The sequence below is a fragment of the Monodon monoceros genome, unplaced genomic scaffold, assembly GCF_005190385.1.
Source record: "Monodon monoceros isolate NGI ecotype Baffin Bay Population unplaced genomic scaffold, NGI_Narwhal_1 Super_Scaffold_7, whole genome shotgun sequence".
Classification (NCBI taxonomy): Eukaryota; Metazoa; Chordata; class Mammalia; order Artiodactyla; family Monodontidae; genus Monodon; species Monodon monoceros.
The window spans coordinates 54,227,052-54,254,485 of record NW_021703784.1 but is presented as its reverse complement, the minus strand read 5'-3'; the positions used below and the strand labels follow the sequence as shown (position 1 = coordinate 54,254,485).

Sequence of the window (27,434 nt, the reverse complement as noted above, 5' to 3'; positions counted from 1 at the left end):
CTGTCTCCTACTGCTCTCTACCTTATAAATTTCAATCCTGTTCATTAGGGTCCTAGAGGTTTCTTGAACATACCAAGCTTGCTTCTGCCTCAGGGGCTTTGTATTTGCTACTCCCGCTTCCATTGGATGCTCTTCCTCTAGGTAGCAACATGGATCAACCCCTACTTCTAGTTTCTGCTTAGTTGTCACCTTATCAGAGAGATCTTCATTGAGTGTTTTATAAAAAATCATGCACCACTTCCATTTTCTTTTATTTCCTACCCTGCTTTATTGTCTCTTCCATTTATCTCTACATGACATATATTTACTTTTTTATTTGTTTATTGTTTTTCTCCCCTTACTGGAATGTAGCTCCATGAAAATAAGAACTTTATCTGTTTTGTTCATTCCACTATCCTCAGCCTCTAGAACCATGCCTGGCACATAGTAGATGCTCAACAAATATTTATAAATGAATGACTATCCAAATTGTTTTCTAGAAAAATTGTGCCAATTTATACTCCCTAAGCAGTATATTGAAATGCTTACTTGATCTTGAATATTGTCTTTTAAAATGTTTGGTTGGTAAAAATTGTTTCTTTTAAATGCATTCTGATGATTACTAGTAAAGGAGAGCTTTTGTATATTTTTAGTTGTAAATTTCTTTTTCTTGAATTGCTTCATCACGTTTCATAAGCTATTTTTAAATTGTATGTAACTGTGAGTCTAGATACATTAGTAGTATGGTAGGTACATGAAAATAACTTATTTTATCTTCCTTAGGTTATTATAGTGACCACATCACCAAGTTCAACCTTCGTGCCCAACATTCTCTCCAAATCCCATAACTATGCAGCAGTCACTAAGCTTGTACCAACATCAGTCATTGCTTCCACAACTCAGAAGCCACCAGTGGTTATAACTGCTTCACAGTCCTCTCTGGTCAGTAGTAGCAGCAGTGGCAGCAGCAGTTCTACACCATCACCTATTCCTAATACAGTTGCAGTAACAGCTGTGGTTTCTTCCACACCATCTGTGGTCATGTCAACAGTAGCACAAGGTAAGTGGTAATTCATCAGGTAATTCTGTCCCTGTGTTTATGGGAATTTCTTTCTTTTTAAATATTTTAATTTTATTGGAGTATAGTTGATTTACAGTGTTGTGTTAGTTTCAGGTATAGAGCAAAGTGATTCAGTTATACATATGCATATATTCATTCATTTTTAGATTCTTTTCTCATATAGGTTATCACAGAATATCACAGAGTTCCCTGTGCTATACAGTAGGTCCTTGTTGGTTACCTATTTTATATATAGTAGTGTGTGTATGTTCATCCCTAGCTCCTGATTTATCCCTCCCTGCAACGTTTCCCCTTTGGTAACCATAAGTTTGTTTTCGGTATCTGTAAGTCTCTTTCTGTTTTGTAAATAAGTTCATTTGTATTTTTTTTTTAAAAATTAGATTCCACATGAGTGATATGATATTTGTCTTTCTCTGCCTGACTTACTTCACTCAGTATGAAAATCTCTAGATCCATCCATGTTGCTGCAAATGGCATTATTTCATTCTTCTTTATGGCTGAGTAATATTCCATTGTATATATGTATCACATCTTCTTTATCCATTCCTCTGTGGACGAATTTAGGTTGCATTTAGGTTGCTTCCATGTCTTGGCTATTGTAAACAATGCTGCAATGAACATTAGGGTGTGGGAATTTTGAAGAAGACTTTGTGGGTGTGTTTGTGTGCTTTGGGTGTGAAGGTACCATCTGTTATATCAGAGATTACCACTTTCCCTCCCCTAGTTTGAGAATGTCAAGATAGTGGGTTACTCAGTTTCCTTATATTAATATCCTTACTCTGAGTTTTTTTTTTCAAATGCACAGTACCTAGTCACCTAGGCAATTATGTAGGTTAAATCTTGTCACGACAAATTTCAAAGGCATATACAAATATCTGTAATATAATGAAATTTTTAAGTGAGGAACTTGAAATTATTTTTACTATAGGTTTTTTCAGAAGAAACATTAAATATACAACCTAAAACCTCTTCAAAGTAAGTTACCCAATGATAAGAAGTAGGGGGAAGAGGATGATTTCAAGGACATGCCATTCACCTTTTCTTCAGGCTTCTAAATTTTTCTGTATGGGAGGATGATGGAAAGTATTGAGAGGAACTGAGGCTGAACTGAAGGACAATTGCTGCTTAATAGCAGAGGAAAGGAAATGTGGAAACCTCAGTTCCATGTTAGCTTAAATCACTTGAGCTCTCTTCCAAATCTTTGTCTTCCTCTCATATAAAGAGCAGATAGCACACTGTCAGAATTTTCTTTTTATAGTGTTGGTAAGTCTTAAGATGGGAATCAGAGGGAGCCATTTATAATACAGAATTCATAGCCATGGTTGTAGTCTTTCAAAGGGAGCACAGAAGCAATATAGAACAGTATTTAGTGTTCGTTTTCATGGAATTTTACTTGCACAATATATAGCTTAAGATAGGCTGAGACTTGGAAATATCCTAGTTTATGAACTAGTGGTGATGCAGGCACTCAAATAGGAAAACAGTGTTTTTCATAATTGCTTTAATAATTTTAGTGTGTTCCATATAACTGTTAGCAAGGAAGAGGTTACATAGTTGCAGATGCAGTCAGTATTCATTCATTCTGCAGGTCTAACTGGTAGGATGTGAGAGCATCTGTCCTTTTCTGCCTCCAATATCCATTTAATGTCTCAGTCAATGATAGGAAATAGTAGGCTTGAAATTTTCTTTTATTTGTTACCTTAAGTAATTTAAATAAACCACTCCAGCCTTTCTGTTTGTACAGCAGTAAACTACAACATAGTATTATTAAAAATAGAAATAATTTTTATATAGAAAATCTGTATAAGTGTTGGTTGCAAACATGATCCAAATTCACCATTTCAAAATTTCAAGGTGATGAGAGAAGGAAAGACCACCTGTTTCCTCACCTGACTGACCCCTGTATCAAAGTTATCATCCATTGACAGTTGTTCCCTTCTAGTGCTCATCACAGTTTGCCAAAGTGTTGCTGTACTAGAAGGATTACTGTTCTTCCAAGGAAATTGTTATTATTTGAGATAAGGGGTATTTCTCTTAGTTACTATCGAAGTATTTTTAAGCAAAATGAATATTCCATGCTTCTGTTTTTCATTCTTATATTTCTCCAACTATCTTCTGAATCTCTTGGGAACTTATGACTTCCCTATTTTCTCCTTTGTTTCTTAGCATCCTATATCTCTTTGAGTCCTACGTCATTTTTAGGGGAGCTAGACATCTCAAAGATTTCTCATAAATTCAATACAGCATGAAAGATGTAAAAGTAAACTATCTGAATGTAGATACTCAAGGAAACTATATGATTATTTTGGGGTTTTGTTTGAGATATTTAATTTAGATATAAGTGCTAAGGAAATTAAGCCATTTTCTTTTAAAAAGGTAAATGTTAGTGGAAGTGGTAATATATAAACTGCAGTTGTGATTCTGACTGCAGGGCTTCTTTAGCAGCTCTTGTGTGGGTACCTAGGGGACAAGGGCATTCAGAGTCTGCTTCTGTTGGGGACTAGAGACAGACTGTTTTAGAGCTGATGTATCTGTCTCTGGTTAGTCTTATAGGGGCAGCTGGTCATAGAGGGGGAAGAGTCTTAGTAGCAATAACTTCGTGGCTAACTCCATGTTTACAAGTGTAGAGATGGTTCCAGAGGTAGGGAGTAGGGGGATTGTGTATGGTTGGCTCATATAAGAAGTCTTAAATTCTACCAATTAGAATGCTTATTCTGAATTGGTCATCCACGAAACAGGATAACTGAAATTTTCTTTTTTATTATGGAAAATTCCAAACACATAAGTGGATAGAATAGTAAAATGAACCCTCATTGTACCTATTACCCAGCTTCAAGGATGAGCAACACATCATCAGTCTTGTTTCATCTGTACCTGCTATTTTCCTCTACACATCAGTGACCCAGAATATTTTGAAGCAAATCCCAAATATCATATAATTTCAGTTATAAATACTTCAGTATGTATCAAAACTCACAATACCACTATCACATCTAGAATTTTTAACAGTTTCTTCATATAATAAAATATTTAGTTAGTATCCAAATTTCCTTGATTATGTCATAAAAAAAATTTTTTTAAGTAAGATCTAAATAAGGTCCACACATTGATATGGTTATATCTTTTTTAACTCATGGGTCCCTCTTCTGTTTTTTTCTTTTCTTTTCAAATTATTTGTTGAAGAAATCAGTCATTTTTCCTGAGAGTTTCCCATAGTCTGGGTTTTGCTGATTTTAATTCCCATGGTTTAACAAGTTCTCCTATTTATTATTTTTTTATTAAATTTATTTATTTTATTTTTGGCTGCATTGGGTCTTTGTTGCTGCGCACGGGCTTTTCTCTGGTTGTGGCGAGCGGGGGCTACTCTTCCTTGAGGTGCGCAGGCTTCTCTTGTTGTGGAGCACGGGCTCTAGGCATGTGGGCTTCAGTAGTTGTGGCTCACGGGCTCTAGAGCGCAGGCTCAGTAGTTGTGGCGCACGGGCTTAGTTGCTTCACGGCATGTGGGATCTTCCCGGGCCAGGGCTCGAACCCATGTCCCCTGTATTGGCAGGCAGATTCTTAACCGCTGTGCTACCAGGGAAGCCCCTCTCCTGTTTATATTTCCATAAAACTGGTAGTTAAATCAAGAAACTTGATCAGATTCAAGTCTGATTGTTTTTGGAGATATGGGGAATGAACGTTCGATAAGTGGTATTCCTGATGTGTACCTATAAGTGTATTTAAGTGTACTTCCTGTGCATCATTTTAGGAGGCACATGTCTGGTCTCTAATGATATTAACATTAATCGGTAGATATAAGTATTACCAAATGTTTTTATAGCTATTGGTAATCTTTCCCTAGATCATTATTTTATTGGTAGTTGCAAAATGAATTTTATCTTCATTTTCTTCATTTATTAGCTGGAATTCTTAAAGAACTTTAACTTACTACCATGGGTTATCCTGAGGTACAGTTCATACAGGAATTATTTCTGTTTGTTTATATGTTTTCAGATAATGAGATGGTTCAGTGACCAGTAAGATTTTTGTTCCCCATATCATTAAGATTTCTGATGTCTGTCAATCCATCACAAATATTCTTTTGGTGCTCAAATTGTCCAATCTGTTGCAGTGGGAGCCTCTTCAAGTTGGCTTCTAAATTCTTTTGACACAACCACAAAAGACAAATTGATCAAATTTTCCTTTTTTGGGCGGCGTCTATTTGTAGTATCAGTTATTGAGAGGAGTGTAAAAACCTCCAGCTGTAATTGTGGGTTTGTACATTTTTCCCTTTGTCGGTTGTTGTCACATGTATTTTGAGCTCTGTTATTAGGTGTATGCACGTTTAGGATTGTTGTATATTCTTGATGAGTTGACTTCCTTTTTATTATGAAACGTTGTATATTCTTGATGAATTGACTTCCTTTTTATTATGAAACATTGCTCTTTTTCTCTGGCAGTACTCCTTATTTTGGTGTTTACCTTTTCTGATATTAATGTAGCTACTCCAACTTTCTTATAATTAGGGTTTGCATCATATTTTTCATCTGTTTACTTTTAACCCATCTGTGCCTTTGTATTTAAAATACATCTCTTATGAACATTGTATAGTCAGGGCTTACTTTTTTATCCATTCTGACCATCTTTACCTTTTAATTGAAGTGTTTAGTCCATTTATATTCGATATAATTATCAATATGATTGAGTTTAGGTCTACTATCTTAATAATTGTTTTTTATTTGCTTTCTGTATTCTTTGCTTTCTTTTCTCCCATTTTACTGTCTTCTTTTGGATTTATTGAGTTTTTTAAGAAAAAGGATTCTATTTTATCTCTTACACATTGGCTTATTAGCTCTACTTTTTTGTTTTCTTTTTTAATAATTGCTTAGGGTAGGGTTCTCAACCTCCACATAGCGACATTTTGGACCAGATGATTTTTTGTTATGAGGGGCTGACTTGTGCATTATAGGATGTTCAGCAGCATTCCTGGCTTTTATCTACTAGATACCAGTAGCACACCCTCCTGTCATAACAATAAAAAATGTCTCTAGTGATTACCAAATATCCAGGGGCAAAAGGGAGAGCACAATTGCCCTGGTTAAGAACTCAGCTCTAGAGCTTACATTATATATTGTAAATTGTAACAGTCTGTCTTCAACTTCCCATATTGTGTTAGAATCTTCGAATAATACACTTCTATTTCTGCTCTCTCATCCTTGCACTCTGGTTATCATACATTTTAATTATATATATCATAAACCCCACATTGCATTGTTACTACTTTTGCTTTAAACGGTCAATTTTCTTTTAAAGAAATTACAGAAAGGTTGGGGGGGAGTCTTTTATATTTACCAACCTCATGTACTTTTCCTACTCTAGTCCTTGGTTTAGCCATTTCTCTAAGGAGCCTGATTCATTTTAGTGCAAAGTGATAATTAGAAGAAAATTTGGGTGCTAGATATGCTCATTGCTAAGGGGTGTGTGTGTGTGTGTGTATGTGTGTGTGTGTGTCTGCATGTAGATTTATACACACACGTATATACATCTATATTTATTTCTATATGTTGAAAACTTTGGGTCCATACTGATATGTCCAATTTCAAACTCTGCTTGTTAGTTCTAGTTTTCTCCCTTCTTCAAAAACCTAGCTTCCATTATCTTTCATATACTTACTTATTTTATCAGTTCCCCACTCTATAAGCAATCTGTCATTGTTGCTGCTGTTGCCTCTACCTTCATGCAGATACCTTCCTCATTCCACTCAGGTTCTGACATCTTGCAGACTTCTACTTCACTCCACCTGAGTTCTGACACTTTCCCCATGTCACCCTTTTGCATGATATCTTTCTCACCCTGCTCAATTTTGACACCTGTGCCAGGCCACCCTCCTACCCAGAAGTCTTCTTCACCCAGTTTGGACTCTGATCCCACCCCTTCCTGTGGACATCCTGCTCAAGCTTTGAGAACCTGTGCTAGGTGGCTCACATTCATGGAACCCCTGTTTATCCTACTTGAGTTCTAACTCTGTATGTGGCACTGTACCCTGAGCTCCCACAGCATGTACTCCCTCCTCAACCTACTTGGACTCTGACTCCCATGCTCAGTCAGTCTCTGCAGTGGGTTCTGACACCCCATGCTTAGCCATTATTCTGCTTAGCCATCTAGTGGTCCATCGTGCTTTGCAGCATCTGATGGCTTTAGCACTAAATTTTTGTGAATCGAAGAGCAAAAGGAAGAGGAAGGGGGCTTTTTATTTGTTAAAACAAAAATAACATTTATTACAATTTGTAATGATAGATTTGTGTGATCATTTGATTGTCTTCTCTAACCTTCCTGAAGGTAGGGACTGTTTCATGGATACAAAAGAGTTTCCCAAGGATATAGCATAAAGTATATGCTCAGTAAGGTTTTATTGAATGAATAAATATCTAAAGGAATTAAATACTTTAATAAGATCACACAGCTATTATGAGTTTATGTGTTGAAGACATAATTTTTTTTTTTTTTTTTTTTTTGCGGTACGCGGGCCTCTCACTGTTGTGGCCTCTCCCGTTGCGGAGCACAGGCTCCGGAAGTGCAGGCTCAGCGGCCATGGCTTACGGGCCTAGCCGCTCCGCGGCATGTGGGATCTTCCCGGACCGGGGCACGAACCCATGTCCCTTGCATCGGCAGGCGGACTCTTAACCACTGCGCCACCAGGGAAGCCCTGAAGACATAATTTGAACACAGTTCTCTGATTCTGAAGTCACCCTGACTGCCTTTACATTAGATACTTTTCCTATATAATAGGATATAGAGAACGTAGATTAGTTAGGGAGTTACTCATGTGCACAGTTTACCTCAGTTAATACAAGAGCTCATTATGAATGCAATATAAAGGTTAAAGTTTTCACATAGTTTAAAAATAGTGTGTTTAAAAAAAAATAGTGTGTTTTACTTGAATAGCACTTTATATTCATTAAGTTATAAAATGTTGGTACTGAAAAGGGCTCCAGAGATAATCTAGTTCAGTACAACTAAGCAGTATAACATACACATGTCACCAAGATCCTAGCATTCAGGGAGGGATGGGAGTGGGCAAGGCAGGAGAATGTGTAAGTAATGTGAGTAAGCCCTCCAGGTGATTCTGACTACATCTTTCTTTTGTCTTCTCTCAAACTATTCCTCAATCTATGATTTTACCTGATCCATATAGCAACCCTTAGAGAGTTATAGGGCAAGGAAAATTCAACATATGGGGAACCTGAGAGAGTCAGAGTGACTTCTCAAGGCTTCTTCATTTTTATTATTCTCCAGAAACATTTTACATAAAAATGTGATATTATTTAAATTTTTTTCTGTAATACAATGTAAATGTCATAGTGGGGCTGTGGTGGAGGAAGGAGTGAAATAGCCTATTTGATAATTGGAACTTGGTAATTAGGCCATCAAATTATCAGTTTCTTTTCATTGTTTTATCAGTGCTCAAAAAGTTGATACGGAGAGTTATATTCTATCTAGGTTCTTTCTGTGAGGAGTATTAATTTACTTACAGATAATAGTCCTATTGTGTTGTTGATGAATTATAAGATTACTGATGAAAAATCTTGGAGAGGGAAGAATTTCTGTCAGACTCACACATCTTTACTGAAAATTGTTGGTATTTGCTACCTACGCATGGTTGCTAATATTAGTATTGCATTGAAAAGAAGTGTCTTAAAACCTTGTATCACGAGAATTTTTTTGCTGTGGATATATTGAGTCGTATGCCCACTTGTAACTTTTCACATGATTATTTAATGACCCAGTTCTCAAGAAATGATTTTATTTATGGATAATTGGAAATGAGACATAGAAAAGCTGTTGTACTTTGCCATGCTGAATAATTCGAAAGGTGAATGTTTCACTGTGAATTATTTTGTCTAATGCTATGTTTAAATTGACTCATTAGAACCTGAAAAATAATATTCGAAAAACTGTACTACAGATAAGATTCAAAACCTAGTTTGCTTTGTCCTTTTTTTTTTTAAAACATCTTTATTGGAGTATAATTGCTTTACATTGTTGTTAGTTGCTGCTGTGTAACAAGGTGAATCAGCTATATGTATACATATATCCCCATATCCCCTCCCTCTTGCGTCTCCCTCCCACCCTCCCTGTCCGACCCGTGTTCTTTTATTCACATTGAGAACCTATGTTTTTTAAGCGAAAAACCTATTGAGAGACATGTGTGAGAACATCCTGCCTGATACTTTGTTTCTTTTGTTTTGACTCTTCTTCACCAAGGGAGAATCAGTTAGTTTTTTGAGTGTTAGAGCAATGATGCCTCCCTTGCAAAGTTTGAGGACTAGATATAAAATATGTAAAATACCATAGACATTATATCTGACACTTACTAGGTGCTTAATAATCATTATTTTTGTTGATTTACCTAGTTTTAAACTATTACTTCCTACAATAACCAGAAGTAGCTTTAATTATGTTTTACTATTAAATGTTCTAATCCTTACTCTTCTATAGGTGTATCTACATCAGCAATCAAAATGGCATCAACCAGACTTCCTTCTCCCAAAAGCTTAGTGGGTGCCCCAACTCAGATTCTTGCACAGTTTCCTAAACAGCATCAACAGTCTCCTAAGCAGCAGTTACATCAAGTACAGCAACAGACACAGCAACAGGTGGCCCAGCCTTCTCCGGTATCTCATCAGCAACAGCCTCAGCAGTCTCCTTTGCCACCTGGCATCAAGCCTACCATTCAAATCAAACAGGAGTCAGGTAAATGGAAAATGTTTCAGGAGATGGTAATTCTTCCCCAGTCACCAGTTCTCTGAAGATTGCAACATATATGGATTCACTTCCACATACAGTTTCCTCAAGCATTAGAGTTTTAATTCCAAAATATATTTTGAGACCCTCCTGTTGGAAATACTTACATAGAGAGAACTGGTGCTTCGGAATAGAGAAGGGAGAAAAAAGCTGTTTGCACAGCAGGAAGAGGTTTTTTTCAGTGAACTCTCAGAAGAGATAAAGGAAGCCGAGGAAACAAACCCAGACTTTAGAACTATACTTTGGAGCCCACTGGGGTTATGGGAAGTGAGCAGTGGAAAAATTAGTCTGGGGAGTCTTGTGTTAGAGGCCGTATCGTGAATCTGGCATAAATGTGTCATGGGCAGAGGTGCTAAGATTAAAAGACATTGTGTACAGTGAAGAAGTTTGTGGTATAACAATTTAGCAGTTTATTGAAAGCATCTCTAGCACAGTGGGAACGCAGGAGTAGGAGGCAATTACTGTTAAGTTATCGAATCATAAAAGTATTGAATAGAAAAAAAAAAAAGAAAAAAAAGTATTGAATAGAAAGGCAGGTAGGATGGAGGCTTAGATACAGGGAGACGAAGAAGCATCTTAACGTACTTAATATCTTTAAGAAAAGAAAATGGGTTTTTTTCCTCCACTGAAGCTGGATTTTATTTGGTGGTAGAAAAGGACTTTGGGAGATGCTGACATTTTCAGTTTTTTGTTTGTTTTATTTTATTTTATTTATTTATTTATGGCTGCGTTGGATCTTTGTTGCTGTGCGCAGGCTTTCTCTAGTTGCGTCGAGTGGGGTCTGCTCTTTGTTGTGGTGTGTGGGCTTCTCATTGCGGTGGCTGCTTTTTGTTGTGGAGCATGGGCTCTAGGTGCACGGGCTTCAGTAGTTGTGGCATGTGGGCTCAGTAGTTGTGGCACACAGGCTTAGTTGCTCCACGGAATGTGGGCGCTTCCTGGACCAGGGATCGAACCCATGTCCCCTGCGTTGGTAGGTGGATTCTTAACCACTGCACCACTAAGGAAGTCCCTTGTTTTATTTTTTCATAGGAACATTTTATTATTATTTTTTGAGATATAATTGACACATAACCTTGTATTAGTTTTAGGTGTAACATAATGATTTGATAGATGTATCTATTGCAAAATGACTATCACAATAGGTTAGCATCTATTACCACACATAGTTACAATTTTTTTTCTTGTGATGAGAACTTTTAAGATTTACTCTCTTAGCAACTTTCAAATATACAATGCAGTATTGTTAACTATAGTCATCATGCTGTACATTATTATATCCCCAGCACTTATTTATCTTATAACTGGAAGTTTGTACCATTTCACCACTGCCTCATACCTAGTATGAGGTATGGATAGTAATGCATTGATAGACATAGGGAAATTGGTCTGTAGTTTTCTCTTTGCCTGCAGTCTCTGTCAGGCTTTAGTTTCAATGGTATGTGTGCTTGCAAGAAAGAATTGTAAAGTTTTCCTTTTTAAAATGCTGTGGAACTTTTTCTATTAAAGGACAGCTTTATTGAGATATAATTCACATACCATTCAATTAACTGATTTAAAGTGTACAGTTCAGTGGTAGGTAGTATATTCACAGATATGTGCAACCATCACTACAGTTGATTTTAGAACATTTTCATCAATTCCAAAAGAAACCCTGTACCATTTAGCTATCACTCCCTACTCACCGTGACAACCTCTCCAGCCCTAAGCAACCACTAATCTACTTTCTGTCTATAGATTTCTATATTCTGGATTTTTATGTGAATGGAATCATATAATATGTGATCTTTTGTGACTGGCTTCTTTTACTTAACAGTGTTTAAGGTTCATCCATGAAGTAGCATGTATTAGTACTTCATTCCTCCTTATGGACAAATAATAATTCACATTTTGTTTATCCACTTGTCCATTGATAACACTTGCTAGTCTGTGACTTTTTGATTCTAGCCATCCCAGTTTGTGTGAAGTGGTATTTCATTGTGGTTTTGATTTGCATTTCTCTGATGACTAATGGTGTTGACCATCTTTTCATATGCTTATTGGCCCTTTATATACCTTCCTTGGAGAAATACCTATTTATATCCTTTGCCACTTTTTAATTGAGTTATTTGTCTTTTTATCATTGAATTGTATGAGTTTTTTTTTTTTACTATACATATTTTAGATATTAAACCTTTATCAGGTACATGAATTACAAATATTTCCTCCCATTCTGTGGGTTGTCTTTTCACTTTCTTGATGATGTCCTTTGAAACACAAACATGTTTAATTTTGGTAATGTACAATTTATTTTTTCTTTTGTTGCTTGTGCTTTTGGTATTGTATTTAAGAATCTTTTGCCAAATCCCAGGTTATAAAGATTTATCCTTATTTTTTCCCCTAAGAGATTGATAATTTTGCCTCTTAAATTTAGGTCTTTGATCTATTTTGATTAATTTTGTTACGGTGTGAAATAAGGATCCCACTTCATTCTTTCATGCATGGCTTTTCGATTGTCCCAATACCATTTGTTAAAAAGACTGTCTTCCCCCCCATTGAATGGTCTCAACACCCTTGTTGAAAATCCACTGAGCACATGTATGACTTTATTTCTGGATTCTCAATTCTGTTCCATTATATGTCTATTTGTATGCTGATTTGATTACATTGATTTAGATTGTTTTGATGAGGAAGTGTGAGTATTCCTGTTTTGTTCTTTTTTAAAAGATAGTTTTGGCTATTCTGGGTCCCTTGCAATTCTGTATGAATTTTGGAATCAGCTTGTCAATTTCTACAAAGAAATCAGCCGAGAATCTCATGGGGTTTGCATTGAATCTGTAGATCAATTGAAGAGTATTACCATCTTTATAATGTTAAATCTTCTGATCCATGAACATGGGATGTTTTTGTGTTTATTTAGATCTTTAATTTCTTTCAACGTGTTGAAATGTGTGGTTCTTAGTGTATAAATTTTACACTTCTTTTGTTAATTTATTTCTAAGTATTTTATTTTTGTAGCTGTTGTAAGTGGAACTGTTAACTTCATCTTTTGGATTACTCATTGCTAATGTATAGAGATGCAAGTGATTTTTTGTTGATTTTGTACCTGCAACTTAGCTGAACTCACTTTTTAGTTCTAGTAGTTTATAGTGAATGCCTTAGGATTTTCTATATAAAAGATCAAATCATCTGCAAAGAGAGAGAATTTCTGTTACAGTCTGGATGCCTTGTATTTCTTTTTCTTGCCTAATTTCCCTAACTAGAACCTCTGGTAAAATGTTGAATATAACTGGCAAGAGTGGATATCATTGTTTTGTTTCTTGTTCCTTCTATTCATAGAACTTCCTTGAGTGTCTGTTGTAAGGTGGTCTGCTAGCAACAAACTCTCTCCGTTTTTGTTTATCTGGTAAAGACTATTTCATCTGCATTTTTTGAAAGATAGCTTTGCTGGATATCAAATTCTTGGTTGACAGGTTTTCTTTGAGCACTTTGAATACGTTATTCAGCTGCCTACTGGTCTCCATTGTTTCCACTGAAAAGTCAGTTGCTAACCTTAATGAAATCCCATTGTAAATGGAAATTGTTGTTCTCTTGATGGTCTCAGGATTTTCTCCTTGTCTTTGACTTTCAGCATTTTTAGTGTGATGTGCCTGTTTGTGGTTCTCTTTATATTTATCTTCTTCAGTGTTTGTCTAGCTTCCTGGATGTGTAAGTTATTGCTTTTCAATAAATATGGAACATTTTCAGCCATTACTTCTTTGAATACTTCTTTTTCTCTTTTCTCTCTGTTTCTTCCTTTTTGTAGTTACATTACATATGTTGTGCACTTAATGGTGTTCCACATTTCTGTTCATTTTCTTCATTCTTTTTTCTTTCCATTCTTCAGCTTGCATAATCTCTAATTGATCTGTCTTTAAATTTGCTAATTCTTTCTTCTGCCAGTTCAAATCTATTCTTGAGCCCTTCTAGTGAATTTTTTATTTCAGTTATTGTACTATTCAACTCTGCATTTTCCATTTGGTTCTTTCTTCTAATTTCTATTGCTTAATTAATATTCTCTATTTGATGCAACTTTGTCATCATACCCTCTTTTACTTTTGTAATCATGCTTCCCTCTACTTCTGTGAACATATGTGTAATGGCTATTTTGAAGTGTTTTTGTTGTTGTTAAGTCTGACATCTGGTTGCTCTCACAGTTTCTGTTGCCTGCTTTTTTTCCACTGTGTGGGTCATACTTTCATGTTTCTTTGCAAGTTTTTGTTGGAAACTGGACACTTTAGATATTTACATTGATATTTTAGATATTAGATATATAGATATTAGACATCATATATTGTAGCTGGGTACTGATCTTCCCCTACCCCCACCCCTGATTTATTATTGTTATTGGCATGGTTCTTTGTTGTTTAGTGACTAGATCAATTATGTTGCTGAAGTTAAGTCTCTGCTGTTGTTCCTCAGGGAGGTACAGCTCTGGGTATGCCCAGTCATTCTGAGGTGACAGTGATATTGGTATGGCTTTTTCCTCTTTTCCTGACCACACCCAGCTGTTAAACTCCACTAACTGATTGCTCTATTTTTTTCAGCAATTCCTGGAGCATAAGTTGCTCTGCGAACTCATCCAAATTGTGGCTTCTTTGAAGGAATAATCTCAAAGGTCCATTTTTGATATTTGTTCTGACCATAGGAGTGTTCCTCTCAGCTTCCTTACTATTCAGTTCTGTCCTGCAAACTGGCCTATAGTCTAGAAGGTATCTTAATTAAATCCATGATTCTCCTTCTAGTTGCCTTTCATCACATCCTCCACTGTTTTTGAGAGCACCCTTAGGCTTGAACTTCTCCATGCTCTGTTACATATGAAGTCAGTTCCTCTGGGAAGTGGCTAGGAGCTATATGTTTTAGGCATGTTTCTATCCTCAGGCAGCTCTGGAGCTCTGGGGGTAGGGTCAATGGCAGACTTCTCTCTGAATGATACCCCTGCTCTAGGAGCTGAGCACTCAGTGAAGGCAAGTGTGGGAGGTTGGGCAAGCAGCCTGAGATCCTCTCAGCTTGCTTCCCCTGGTTGGTGGAGCCACTCTCTCACAAGCCAGGGCAGTGGTGGTCAGGACCCCAGTATTCTCAGTGGCTCTGTGCCCAAGATAGAGCCTTTGTTCCATGAACTGGGGGCTGGGCAGAAGCAGGGAGTACCCACCTATTGACTGCAGTTGCCTGGGACTTAAAACAGGTGCCTGGGAGCAGAAAGAGATAAGCTGAAGTCCTTCTGCTCCTCATAAGAAAGCCCGCCAACTGGGAGCTGGAGTAGGAGGAAACCCTGTGTTCTTGACTGCAGCAGTCTGGAGAGCAGTCCTTGCTTCACCTGTAGGGAGGGAGGAGGAACAGGTGTTAGTTTAAATGCCATAGATTTCACTGTTCTTAGCAAATATTTCTGTGTATTCTTTTTTCTTTTTTAAAAAATTTTATTTATTTATTTATTTATTTATTTATGTTTGGCTGTGTTGGGCCTTCATATCTGTGCGTGGGCTTGCAGCGAGCGGGGGCCACTCTTCATTGCGGTATGCAGGCCTCTCACTGTCACAGCCTATCTTGTTGCGGAGCACAAGCTCCAGACGCGCAGGCTCAGTAGTTGTGGCTCACGGGCCTAGTTGCTCCACGGCATGTGGGATCGTCCCAGACCAGGGCTCAAACCCACGTCCCCTGCATCGGCAGGCACTGCGCCACCAGGGAAGCCCTTTGTGTATTCTTGAATAGATGTTTCTTCATTTGGTCTTAGGACCGTTTCCAGAGCTTTTCATTGGTTGTTTTTTTAAATCATTTTTGCCAGTTTCATTGGGTTAGCAGGTTAGCAGAGCTCCTTATGCTCTCTTGTCAGAAATCACTCTCTGGAATGGTTTTTGTTGTTGGTTTATTTTAAGTGGAGATATAATTCACATATAACATTGTATTGGTTTGAGGTGTACAGCATAATGATTTGATATATGCGTATATTATGAAATGATTACCCCAATAAGTTTAATTAATATCCATCACCACATAGTTACATATTTTTTTTCTTGTGATGAGAGAAATGGTTTTAAATACATTGGAGTTATTTTCTTTTTAAAGGACCATAGAATTGTCCTGTGAAACTATCTGGGCCTGCTATGTTGGGGGGAAAGGGGGAGGAGCTCTTAAAATTTTGTTTCAAGGAAACTTATCTATTTATATATCTTTTTTGAGGTCAATTTTTGATAAATACTGTTTTTCTAGAAAATTACCCATTTGATCCAAATTTTCAACTTGTTTGTGTAGGACTAAGCAAAGTAGTGTCTTATGATTTCCTTAATTTTTATCTCTGTGGTTATTTCTTTGGGGGTTTCTTTTTATGTACCTTAAGCATTATTGTAATTCATTAATAAGATAATATTAGAAATCATTTTTTCCCTACAACTTCACAGTTTATGATTTATTATAATCAGAATTTATTTATACAATAATAATACTTTATTTATTGAACTCTTGCTGTGTATTAGGCACTTCACAACTGTGATGTAATTAATCTTCACATAGCCCTAGAAGGTATATACTAATAGTATCTTTATAGATGAGAAAACTGAGTCATAGAGATTATTAAGTAATTTGCCTAATTATGCCTGGATGTCATAATTTTAACTTCTTTGTTGGCTACAAGTATTTTGAAATTATTTAAGGCTATTAAATAAATAAATTTGTTTGCTTCCTAATGTCTTAACCTAAATCACCATCCAAAAAAGTAATAAAAATTTTAGTTGTCTGTTGAAATGTATTCTATCCCATGAATTATTTCAGTGAAGTTTAGTGGGGAAAAAGTGTTACCAAAAATTTCCTTCCTTAGTTAACAATTATTAGTACTTAAATTTGTAGTTAACATGAGAGATTTCTTTTAAATGGACATCATCTTACATTTGAAAAGGCAGTGTAACACTTATAACATTTAAATTAAAAAGTTGAAAAATGTAAAAAATACCATAACATCACCACCCTAACATTCTAATTTTATATACTGCCTTCAAGTTCTTGTCCACATGCATATTTTATGTAGGTGCAATAATAGTGCGTTCTTTACTTTTGACAAACTGAGCTATTTAAATACTTTTAAAAGAAGTCAATTTAAAAATAAATGTTCAAAAACAAAATGTTCTTGCTCTTTACAGTCTTAAGAGGTTAGAGAAATCTTTGGTAGAACTGAGAATATATAAAAGCTACATTAAATTTTTTTATTGGAGTATAATTGCTTCATAATATTGTGTTAGTTTCTGCTATACAACGAAGTGAATCAGCTATATGTATACATATATCCCCTCCCTTTTGGACCTCCTTCCCACCCCTCACCCCCACCCCCCAATCCTGCCCACCTAGGTCATCACAGAGCACCGAGCTGAGCTCCCTGTGCTATACAGCAGGTTCCCACCGGCTATCTATTTTACACATGGTAGTGTATATATGTCAGTCCTAATCTCCCAATTCATCCCACCCTCCCCTTCCCACCTTGTGTCCACATGTCTGTTCTCTATGTCTGCATCACTATTCCTGCCCTGCTTTTATTTTTGACTTCTTATCCTAGTCCTTTCATCCCAAGTATTTGCATGGAACACAGATTGTTTGTAAAAGTTCAGATCAATGGCTAATTTGGTTTGAAAACTCTTATATGATGTGATCATAGACAAAAGAAAAATTGTTTTTCATTAAAACTTGTTAATAGCCTTTGTGGTATTTTAATTATATTTCTGAATGAGAGAAATTTGGGAAGATAGGAATTTGAGGAATAAAAGTTAAAAGAATATCTTTCATCAGTATGAACAAAAGCCTCTTTTTAGGCAAGACTCAGTAAATGTGTGTAACTGCTGCCCTCTTGGGTTGATACAAAGCACATGTTATTAAAAATAATTTGTACTGAGATTTATCTTTCTTCTTTCAAAGGTGTTAAAATCATCACACAACAAGTTCAACCAAGTAAAATCTTACCCAAACCAGTGACAGCAACTCTGCCCACCAGTAGCAATTCCCCTATTATGGTGGTTAGCAGTAATGGTGCAATTATGACAACTAAACTTGTAACCACTCCTACTGGTAAGTTTTCTTGAGCGTCAGTCCATTCATTCATCATACTTATTGAGTAATTTCTCTGTACTAGCAATACACTTGACATTGGGAATATAGAAATTAATGAGACAGTTCTTCAAAGAGGTCTTTCTTGACTCTTTCCTCCTCCCAACTGAAATTAGCTCTCTGCTGTTGTCATGGTCCTCTTCTTTTCCTTTATAACACATACTATAATTTCTAATTACTTAGCTACTTTTTGTCTATTTGTTTAATGTTATTCACCTTATTAGACCATGAGCTCCATGAGGATAAGGGACCTTGTCTGTTTTATTCACCATATATATGTAGAGCTAGTCTGTAAGTAGGTGTTTAGTCAGGATTTGTTGAGTGAATGAAAACACAGTCCCCGCCTGCAAGGATCTCACACTGATGAGGTTGAGAATCTATATTACATTACAGTGTAGTAAGCATTACTCAGACTGAGAAAAGCATAGGATGCCATTTTATCCAGTTATGAGAGCATCCAGGCTATGCCCAAGGAAGTGACAGTATAGAACATTTTAAATAGTACCACCTTTTGTGACCTTGAGCAGTTTACTTTAATTCCTCTCAGTCTTTTCCATTGTCTATTTCAATGTGATCATAAAGTTATTGTAAGTGTTAAATCAGGTATGGAAAGTCCCCAGCAGAGTGCTCAATAGCCATTACGATTAATTAATGTTAGAATTAGCCAGTACCATTATTTTAAATTTGTATAACTCTTACCAGACTTTTTGAAGAGGGCCAGATTTAGATAATAGAATCTAGAGTGTAAAATGATTCCTTTCTCAAGTTTATAAGCTATCATCTATTGGCCATTATATAAAAGTATGTATAAGCATTACCCTTAATCTCCCTTAGGCTTTAATATCTTCATTTTCAGAGACAAAACAGAGGCTTATGTTAAGCAATATGCACAAGGCCACACAGCCAATAAAAGACAAGACTGGGATTTGAATCCAGATCTGTTTGACTCCCAAAACTGCTTTAAAAAAAAAAAAACTGTGGTAAAATGTAGATAACATGAAATTTACCATTTTCACCATTTTTAAGTGTACAGTTCATTGGCATTAAGTACATTCACATTGTTTTACAACCATTACAACCATCTAGCTCCAGAACTTTCTTTTTTTTTTTTTTTGCGGCACGTGGGCCTCTCATTGTTGTGGCCTCTCCCATTGTGGAGCACAGGCTCTGGACGCGCAGGCTCAGCGGCCATGGCTCACGGGCCTAGCCGCTCTGCGGCATGTGGGATCTTCCTGGACCAGGGCACTAACCCGTGTCCCCTGCATCGGCAGGCGGACTCTGAACCACTGCGCCACCAGGAAACCCCACTCCAGAACTTTTTACATCTTCCCAAACTGAAACTCTGTGCCCATTAAACAATAACTCTGCATTCCCACCTTTCCCCAGTCCCTGGTAACTGCCATTCTAACTTTCTGTCTCTTTGCAAAGCCTATGCTTTAAAAACACTGTTATTCTTGCATTAAATCTATTATTCTTCACCCAAAACTTTTCTCCATTTAGTACAAAGATAGTAGTGTTATGTAGATATGATTCCTTATGTTAGGGAAAGGTAGTGAAAAATAATATTGTGTCTGTGCTTATGTATATATATTAGAATAAGTGTTTCTAATTTTAAAACAAAAGCTTAAGTTGAAATATTTTCCAGCTATAATTAACTAATTCTAACTATGTATCTTCATAGCATAATTATTTTGCACTAGATTTTTTTTCTGATTTAGATGTATGTTTGTAATCAATTTAAAGTAATTCTACTTAATGTTCTTCCACTTCTCCCTTTTTTGGGTAGTGATTATATTTTAAAACGGTAAATACTAACTGAGTAAAACCATTTTTGGGAGGGGGTTGTTGAAATAGTTATCACAGTGACCCCTGAATCTAATTATCATGAAAAAATTTTTTTCAGTTGAAGAATGTGTTTATCTGAGTTATCTTCATTCTCCCCAAAACTAGCGGCTCTTAGGAGCAGTGTTAGGAATTTAGGAACAGTGCTTAGGAATAGTGTTTCTGAGTTACCAGATTTGTGACAAACTACAACAGGCTTATCTGGTTAATTTTTAATTCCTGTTTGGGGAAAGGAAAAAGTTCTAGAAATAGTGGGGAAGAATGTAAAGTCCTTTGAGAGATATGAAGAAAAATATTCTAATGGGTCAGTTAAGAGGAAATATGTAAATAGTGAACTTTTTAGGCTAGAAGAAATATTCCTGGTAACTCTTGGCAGCTTCAATTTTAATCTCTAGTAAAATGATGGAATAACTCTTTAAAAGATTGAAATATATTTAGAGGGTAGCAGAGTACAAAACAGTAAAAATTTATAAAATTTTTTTTTTTTTTTTTTTTGCGGTACGCGGGCCTCTCACTGCCGGGGCCCCTCCCGCCGCGGAGCACAGGCCCCGGACGCGCAGGCCCAGCGGCCACGGCTCACGGGCCCAGCCACTCCGCGGCATGCGGGATCCTCCCGGACCGGGGCACGAACCCGCGTCCCCTGCATCGGCAGGCGGACCCCCAACCACTGTGCCACCAGGGAAGCCCTAAAAATTTATAAAATTTTAGTCAAACAATATACTGCCTTATTTGCTGAGTGCTGCCGTTGGGTTTGGCACTGAGACGGCATAAAACAGATGCAGAGACCTTGAAATCTATAACAGAAATATCTAAAATGCTCTGGCAGGAAAGATGATTAAATTTAAGTTTCTTTTGGCATCAAACTAGTGGAAGAAGGGTAATGGAAGAAGGGAACAGACTTGGTTATACTTTTTCTTGGGGTTAGTAATTTGATGCAACACATCACAAAATTTTACGTGTAAAATTAATTCAAATTGAGTTGGCTATAGTTCTTGCTATGTGCATTGAAAACTGGCTATAAATTGTTACTTAATGGCTTGACACCTTGAAATTCCATTTTCAAGTTAAAGCAATGTAGATTATGTTGAATTATAGTTAAACTGTATAAATCGTCATTCTTCTAAAAGTTATGACAAGTTTTTCTCTTGGCTTTTCCCTTTTATAGGCACACAGGCAACCTATACTCGGCCAACAGTGAGCCCATCTATAGGTCGGATGGCTGCAACCCCTGGAGCTGCAACCTACGTGAAAACTACCAGTGGTAGCATTATTACAGTAGTACCCAAATCATTAGCTACCTTGGGGGGCAAGATAATTAGCAGTAATATAGTTTCTGGTAGGTATATCTGAAGTACATTAAAGGTATAGGTGACCAATAAGAGGAAAAAACATTTCACTGTTGGAAGGATTCTGTTTGATCGCAGTTTTCTGCTTAGAAATCTAGAGCTTTGTTTTTAGTCCTGATGTTTTAGTGATTAAGTATAGTTTTTTAGTTCTAGTATTAAATCTTCATATGTTAAGCTTTTGAGAGTTTTAGAACATTTAGTTGCATTTAATCAGAATGGAAGGATTATGGTTTACATTTGCATAGAGATTTTTCATTTACAAAGTATTGCCCCATTTATCAATTCATAACTCATAACTCTGAAATAGTTGGTATCCGGCCTAGTCTACAGATACAGACATATTTAAGTTTAGAGGATGAACTTGACCTGTCCAAAACCATACAAGCTAGATAGAGGAAGAACTAGTATTTATCAGTCTAAATATGTTTGAGGGATCATATCTCATAATTTCAATTACTAATGTCACTTTAGCATATTAAAAATAAAAATACTTGAATATTTTTATTTGCTTTTCACCATTTATATTGGCTATTTACTTTTTAAAAATGTTTTACTCAGATAGTGAAGGCTAATATTTATTGGTATTTTGGAACCTTACCTGGTTTTTATTGGCTTATTTATTCCTGCAGTATTTGCGTTGTGTATCCTGAAGTGGAATGTTAACATGGTATCCATTTTCATTGATTATTATTTTTTAATTAAAATGATGTGAATAATCTCTGACCAAGCAAGCCCTGTGGACTTTAACTGTCTACCATTTTTGTAGACTAGCCGTATTTTGTATGCCCCAGGTGAATTGTTCTAACATTTTAAAGTGAAGGGATTGAAGTTCCTGGCAGTAATATGATGTTGCTGATAACTCAAGGAGTGAAAAAAAAAACAAAGCAGGGCATGGTATTGGCATAAAGCACTATATTTAAAGCTGGTAATTTTGGCTCTACTTTTTAAGTGTAAGTTTCAATGTTTGCCAAACTGAGGAGGGTGAAACCAGTAGGGAAGAATCATCATACTCCAGCTTTTAAGAGGATATTTTAAATAACACAGTTAAAACTCAAATTATAATTTATTACCTGACAATATCTTTAAATAGTATAGAGCACATACTTAAACATTTTTCAAAAAGTAATCATGTTTCTTATTAGTGTATAGCTTTTTATGACCATAAGGGTTTTTCTTTACTTACATATGAATTCTTAATACCATATAGCTTGAAGGAATGTCTACATGTCATGAAGCCTCTGTTTTCAAACCTTATTTATGATTTAGCTGCTTTGTATGAGGTTAGAGCAATACAGGCAAGCACATTGCCCTAGAAGCAAAGAGGCGGTGAGATATATACCCTACACGTGTATACATTTCATCCACCTGTGTTTTTAAATATGAAGTAACTCATGGTTAGTCACTATTTCAAGTGTATGGGTGTATAGAGGAAGAGTTCTTAAACTTTTTCAGCACTACAGGATGTACTGGGCTCACAGCTGAAATAGCTTTATTCATTGCATGGAGCTCATTTTGCCTCAACCTTTGCTTCACTATTTGACACTTTAATTCTAAAGAACTTCTCTCATTTCTGACTGCTTTAAACTGATCCTTATGTTACATATCAGTATTCTTTATAAAGATAGTTTTCTTGTTTTATAATACTCTTGTTGCTCTATGATACTGGGATTATCGGTTAGTTTATTAGTAGTTTTCAATCCCTGTCTTTTCACAGTAAACCGGTAAGCCTGGTTGGATGAATTTAGATAGTTTTCTGCCTTCATCCATGATCAGATGCTGGATACTAGAGTCCATGCCCCCACCACCCCACAACCATTAAGAAATGCTTTTCTTAAAATACACTCAAACACCTGGCTGTAAGCATAGAAGGCTTTAAAAAAATGATATTTTCCCCTTCATTGTGGGTAATTTGGAAAATACAGAAAGGTATACAAAGAAAATTAAAAACCTGTAATTTTTGCCATCTAGAGAAATATGTTAAAATTTAAGTGTATATATTTCTGTTTATTCCTTTTTCTATTTAGATTTTTGTATAAATGTTTTTGTGTATATATGTATATTTTTAAAATTAAATTTAGATCTAATACAATCAGTTTTAATCTTTTTTCATATAATAATATCATTTTCCCATTCCATTAAATGTATTTTGACACCCCACCCCCACCCCAGATTAATTACTATACAGTGTTCTCTCATACGATGCACCATGATTTAACTGTTTATTCATTGTTGAATGTTTTAGGTTACTTAACAATTTTTTTTGTCATAAATAATCCTGTGACAAACATCATTATACATAAATTATTATGTGAAGTTCTTATTTTCTTTGTATAATGTCTTGGAAGGCAAGTTCATGCTTTCAAAGTGCTTTCTAGAAAGGTCAAGTTTTTATTAGAATAAGCAATTAAGTGGAAGGCATGACTATTTTTGCAGTTATTTAATTCATGTCTTATGGAATCAAATATTTACTTATATGTGTATATATAGAGAGAACTATTAGATATGTAAGTCTTTTGGAGAGCTTTGTTGAAGGTTGGTTGAAAAATCATGCCTATTTTATGCAGAAGATGGTTTCCTTCAGAGATAAACTCATTATCTTGACTCTAAGGACATTATGAGAACCTTTGACAATGGCAGGACTTGATTTTGATTCCCTTGATCTTTAGTACAATGTCCAGGCAAGGCTTGCATCTATATACTTGTCCATTTGTTCACTCATTTGCTCATTCTTTGAGCAAAGTAACACATAAAACATTATCCAAAAAACCAAGATTGTCAGAGTGATTTAAGAATCTGTGAATAGTAAAATCTGGGCCAATAAATTTGTGTTCTTTAAGCCTACCTACCATAATCAAACTTTTACAGGCATCTTATTTTTGAATAGGAATCTCTGGAATGCGTCAGTATCATGGTCCATGATCCAAATATGATTCACATTTACTTGCACCCATTGTATCTTGATTCCTTATAAGTAAAGACTATGTATAGGTGAGTTCTCTAATACGCTATGAACTAGATATGTGGTCGGATGCTGTGATACACCGTGATGTACATGAGGTGCGTTCTCTGCCCTAAAGAATGCTAAACAGGTGAACTTGTATAGTCTCTTGTAACATGAGAACTATACACTGAATACTGTGAAAACATAGAGGAAGACTTTATTTATTTATTTATTTGTTTATTTTTGGCTGTGTTGGGTCTTTGTTGCTGCGTGTGGGCTTTCTCTAGTTGGGGTGAGCAGGGGCTACTCTTCGTTGCAGTGCACAGGCTTCTCATTGCAGTGGCTCCTCTTGTTGTGGAGCGCAGGCTCTAGGCATGTGGGCTTCAGTAGTTGTGGCACATGGGCTCAGTAGTTGTGGCTTGCGGGGCCTAGAGCACAGGCTCAGTAGTTGTGGTACACGAGCTCAGGTGCTCCGCGGCATGTAGGATCCTCCTGGACCAGGAATTGAACCCATGTCCCCTGCATTGGTAGGCTAATTCTTAACCACTGCGCCACCAGGGAAGTCCGAGGAAGACATATTTTTAAATGAGTAATACTTCTTTCTTCAATATAATGTAGATGTCACCTGAGATATAGAAACATGCTATTGAAATTTTAAACTTTTATAATTTGGTAATTCTAGTCATAAATTGTATTCTTAATTTATTCATAATTGTAATATAATGCTGTACTTGCTTTTCCTCATGCTATGCCTTTTTCTTCTGTTTTCTAACATTGCCCCCACCTCCCATTTTGTTAAGCTGGTGAACTTGGTTTGCAACTGTCTCATAAATTGACACACCCGTAATGGAAAGGATTTGACATTTTCATAGTTATAAATATAATTCATTTGTTAAGCAAGTTTTGTCAAAAAAGTGATCCTTGTACTTTGGTATGGAGTTAAATCTTGGTTTACATTTCCTTGAGATAGTTCTTAATGCTTACTTTCTAAGAACACTTTTTTATTAACCAATTATTTGGTGAGGGAGCATTGTCAGAGGAGGCATCATAATCACATATGAGGGACTGGAGTTAATTAAGAGTTAAAGTTGATGTAAGTGGATAAGAGGCAGCTTGGTTTTTGTGGCTCTTAACAGTTTACTATTCAGAGACTGCAGGTAAAGGGAAAAACATTTGTGAAACTGGCCCATGGATAAAAGTGCTTTTTTATGTTACCTGAGCATGTTACCTTGGACTGATGAGGCATTAGATGATGGCAAGTGTATTATAAAGATATTGTAACAAGATGGCCAAAAACTGACATATAACTAGAATATTCTTATTCTTGTGCAATCTTATTTCTAAAACTAGTAAGGAATGCTAAGGTTTCCCAGTAGAAAAGATTAAATTTTAACTTTTATTCTTGAGAGTATATTAATCAGTTGTGTTTTTAATGTGTACCCATTCTGTGCTTAGTCATTTGATAAATGATATGCAGGCCTATAGCAGAAAAATATGACTTGCCTGTTTTCATAGGCAGAGAAAATTATAGGTGCAGAAGTAGCACTGGGATTGGTGTGCTCAAGGACCAGTGTGGAAACCAGCACATTGAAGGAGAGGTATATATTGGATAATCCTGAAAATTAAGGTCTGATGGAACCTGGACGGCTGAGCAGAGCAGTTTGGTCTTTGTGTGGTAGGTAATAGGAAGCCATAGTAAAAGGAGTTACTTGTTAAACTAGAGTTTATGGTGTGTATTTTGGAGTAGGAACAAATAAGATCTAATTGGTGGATTTAAGGCCAGATTATAAAGGATTCTGAAACCCAAGACAGGAAGTTGGAACTAAATACAATGGGGATTTGGAAGGTTTTTGACCAATTTCACATGTTGTTGGTTCTTGATATGGTGAAATGAGGTTTTTTTGTTTTTTTAGGATGTTTGCTATGGCAGGATGCATCAGAGCTATTTGAATGATAGAGAAACTTGAAATAGGGAGAAAATATGGGAAGCCAAAAGAGATGTGGGCCTGTCTATTGAGCTGGCATTGATAACATTTTGAAAGAAGACATATGTTGGTGACAAATTTAGTTCATTCACATACTCATTGAACGATTACTTGAGTAATTGCCGTACAGTGTGTGCTAAGCACTGAGGACTCAGTGGCGTGAAAAGATACAGTGTGGAGCCAAGGGGCTTTCATTTTGTTAGAGGGTACAGGGAGTGAAGACAAGGCAAGAAGCAAAGATTGACACCAGGATTTCCGACTTGAACAATTAGAAGAATATAGGGTATAAATTTGATAGGTAGATAGATTTGATAGGTGGAAGAGAAGCAGTTTGTGGAAGGATGTGGGGGAGAGGGTAAGATAATAATATGTTTGGATCAGTAGATATAGATCTACTACATAGATGTTAATGATGGAAAATATAAGTTTATATATATAAGTATATAAATTAGGGTTTCATCCTCTGACTTTTCAGAGTGTTGCAGGTGATGAGTATACATTTCATCTGACTTGGTCTGTGACTGTGTTTATTTTGTGTTTTTCTTGTCACATAAAAATAAATGACATTTCATCAATTTTCTCTATAGTCTAGTGTTACATGAGAATTTTGATACATATTTGCCTCTTTTCTATGTTATTTTTTGAAGAGTTTTCCTATCACACTAGTCACATAGGTAATGCCGTTGAGTTTGGGAGAAATGTTTGTCATGGAGTAGAGCTGCTAATTTGTTTCAGTTAACTGGTCGGGAGAGGAATATTGATGGGGAAGCAGATAGTGGTATTTTTAGATTCTTAGTTTGGTGTGTAGGCCCTCAGATTCCAAAAAGATCAATGCTGTAAGAGTCAATTCTTAATATTCTCTCATTCTAGGACAACTTGTAATTTATTATTCCAGGCCTTCATTTTCATCCTCATGACAGCCTTCACGTCATCTAGGGATGACATCAACTACATGTATTAATTGTATACAACATAAACAGAAGTAACCAAATATCACTAGTCCTTAACTCGGGCCTCCTTTTCTCCCCCCTTCTCTAAGGAACGACTACCAAAATCACTACAATCCCAATGACCTCCAAGCCCAATGTGATTGTTGTGCAAAAGACTACAGGAAAAGGAACCACCATTCAAGGCCTCCCGGGCAAAAACGTTGTCACAACATTGCTAAATGCTGGAGTAAGTAAGAGCTTGAACTGCAGACTCAGCAATCCACTAAGGATTTTAAAGACCAGCTATACAAATATTTGTCTAAGGACTTCAGAACCCACAATGGCCAGAATGGCTTGATTTTACCCCTGCTGTGATGTAATAACTGTTAAAAAACACCACCTACTGATGCCATTTTTTATAGTAATTTCTAAAACATGTTGTTCATA

The 27,434-nt window shown here is 36.2% G+C and overlaps 1 protein-coding gene across 13 annotated transcripts in view; it reads left to right on the top strand.

The window, feature by feature from the left end:
- Positions 1-27,434, top strand: part of EMSY (EMSY transcriptional repressor, BRCA2 interacting) — an 82,167-nt gene that overhangs the window by 25,545 nt on the left and 29,188 nt on the right. For all 13 annotated transcript variants that reach the window (XM_029208239.1, XM_029208238.1, XM_029208235.1 and 10 more), the window contains 5 exons: positions 763-1,039; positions 9,539-9,793; positions 17,756-17,905; positions 20,952-21,122; positions 27,098-27,234. In XM_029208239.1, coding sequence (XP_029064072.1) covers positions 763-1,039; positions 9,539-9,793; positions 17,756-17,905; positions 20,952-21,122; positions 27,098-27,234 — 990 coding nt within the window. The remainder of the gene's footprint in view (positions 1-762; positions 1,040-9,538; positions 9,794-17,755; positions 17,906-20,951; positions 21,123-27,097; positions 27,235-27,434) is intronic.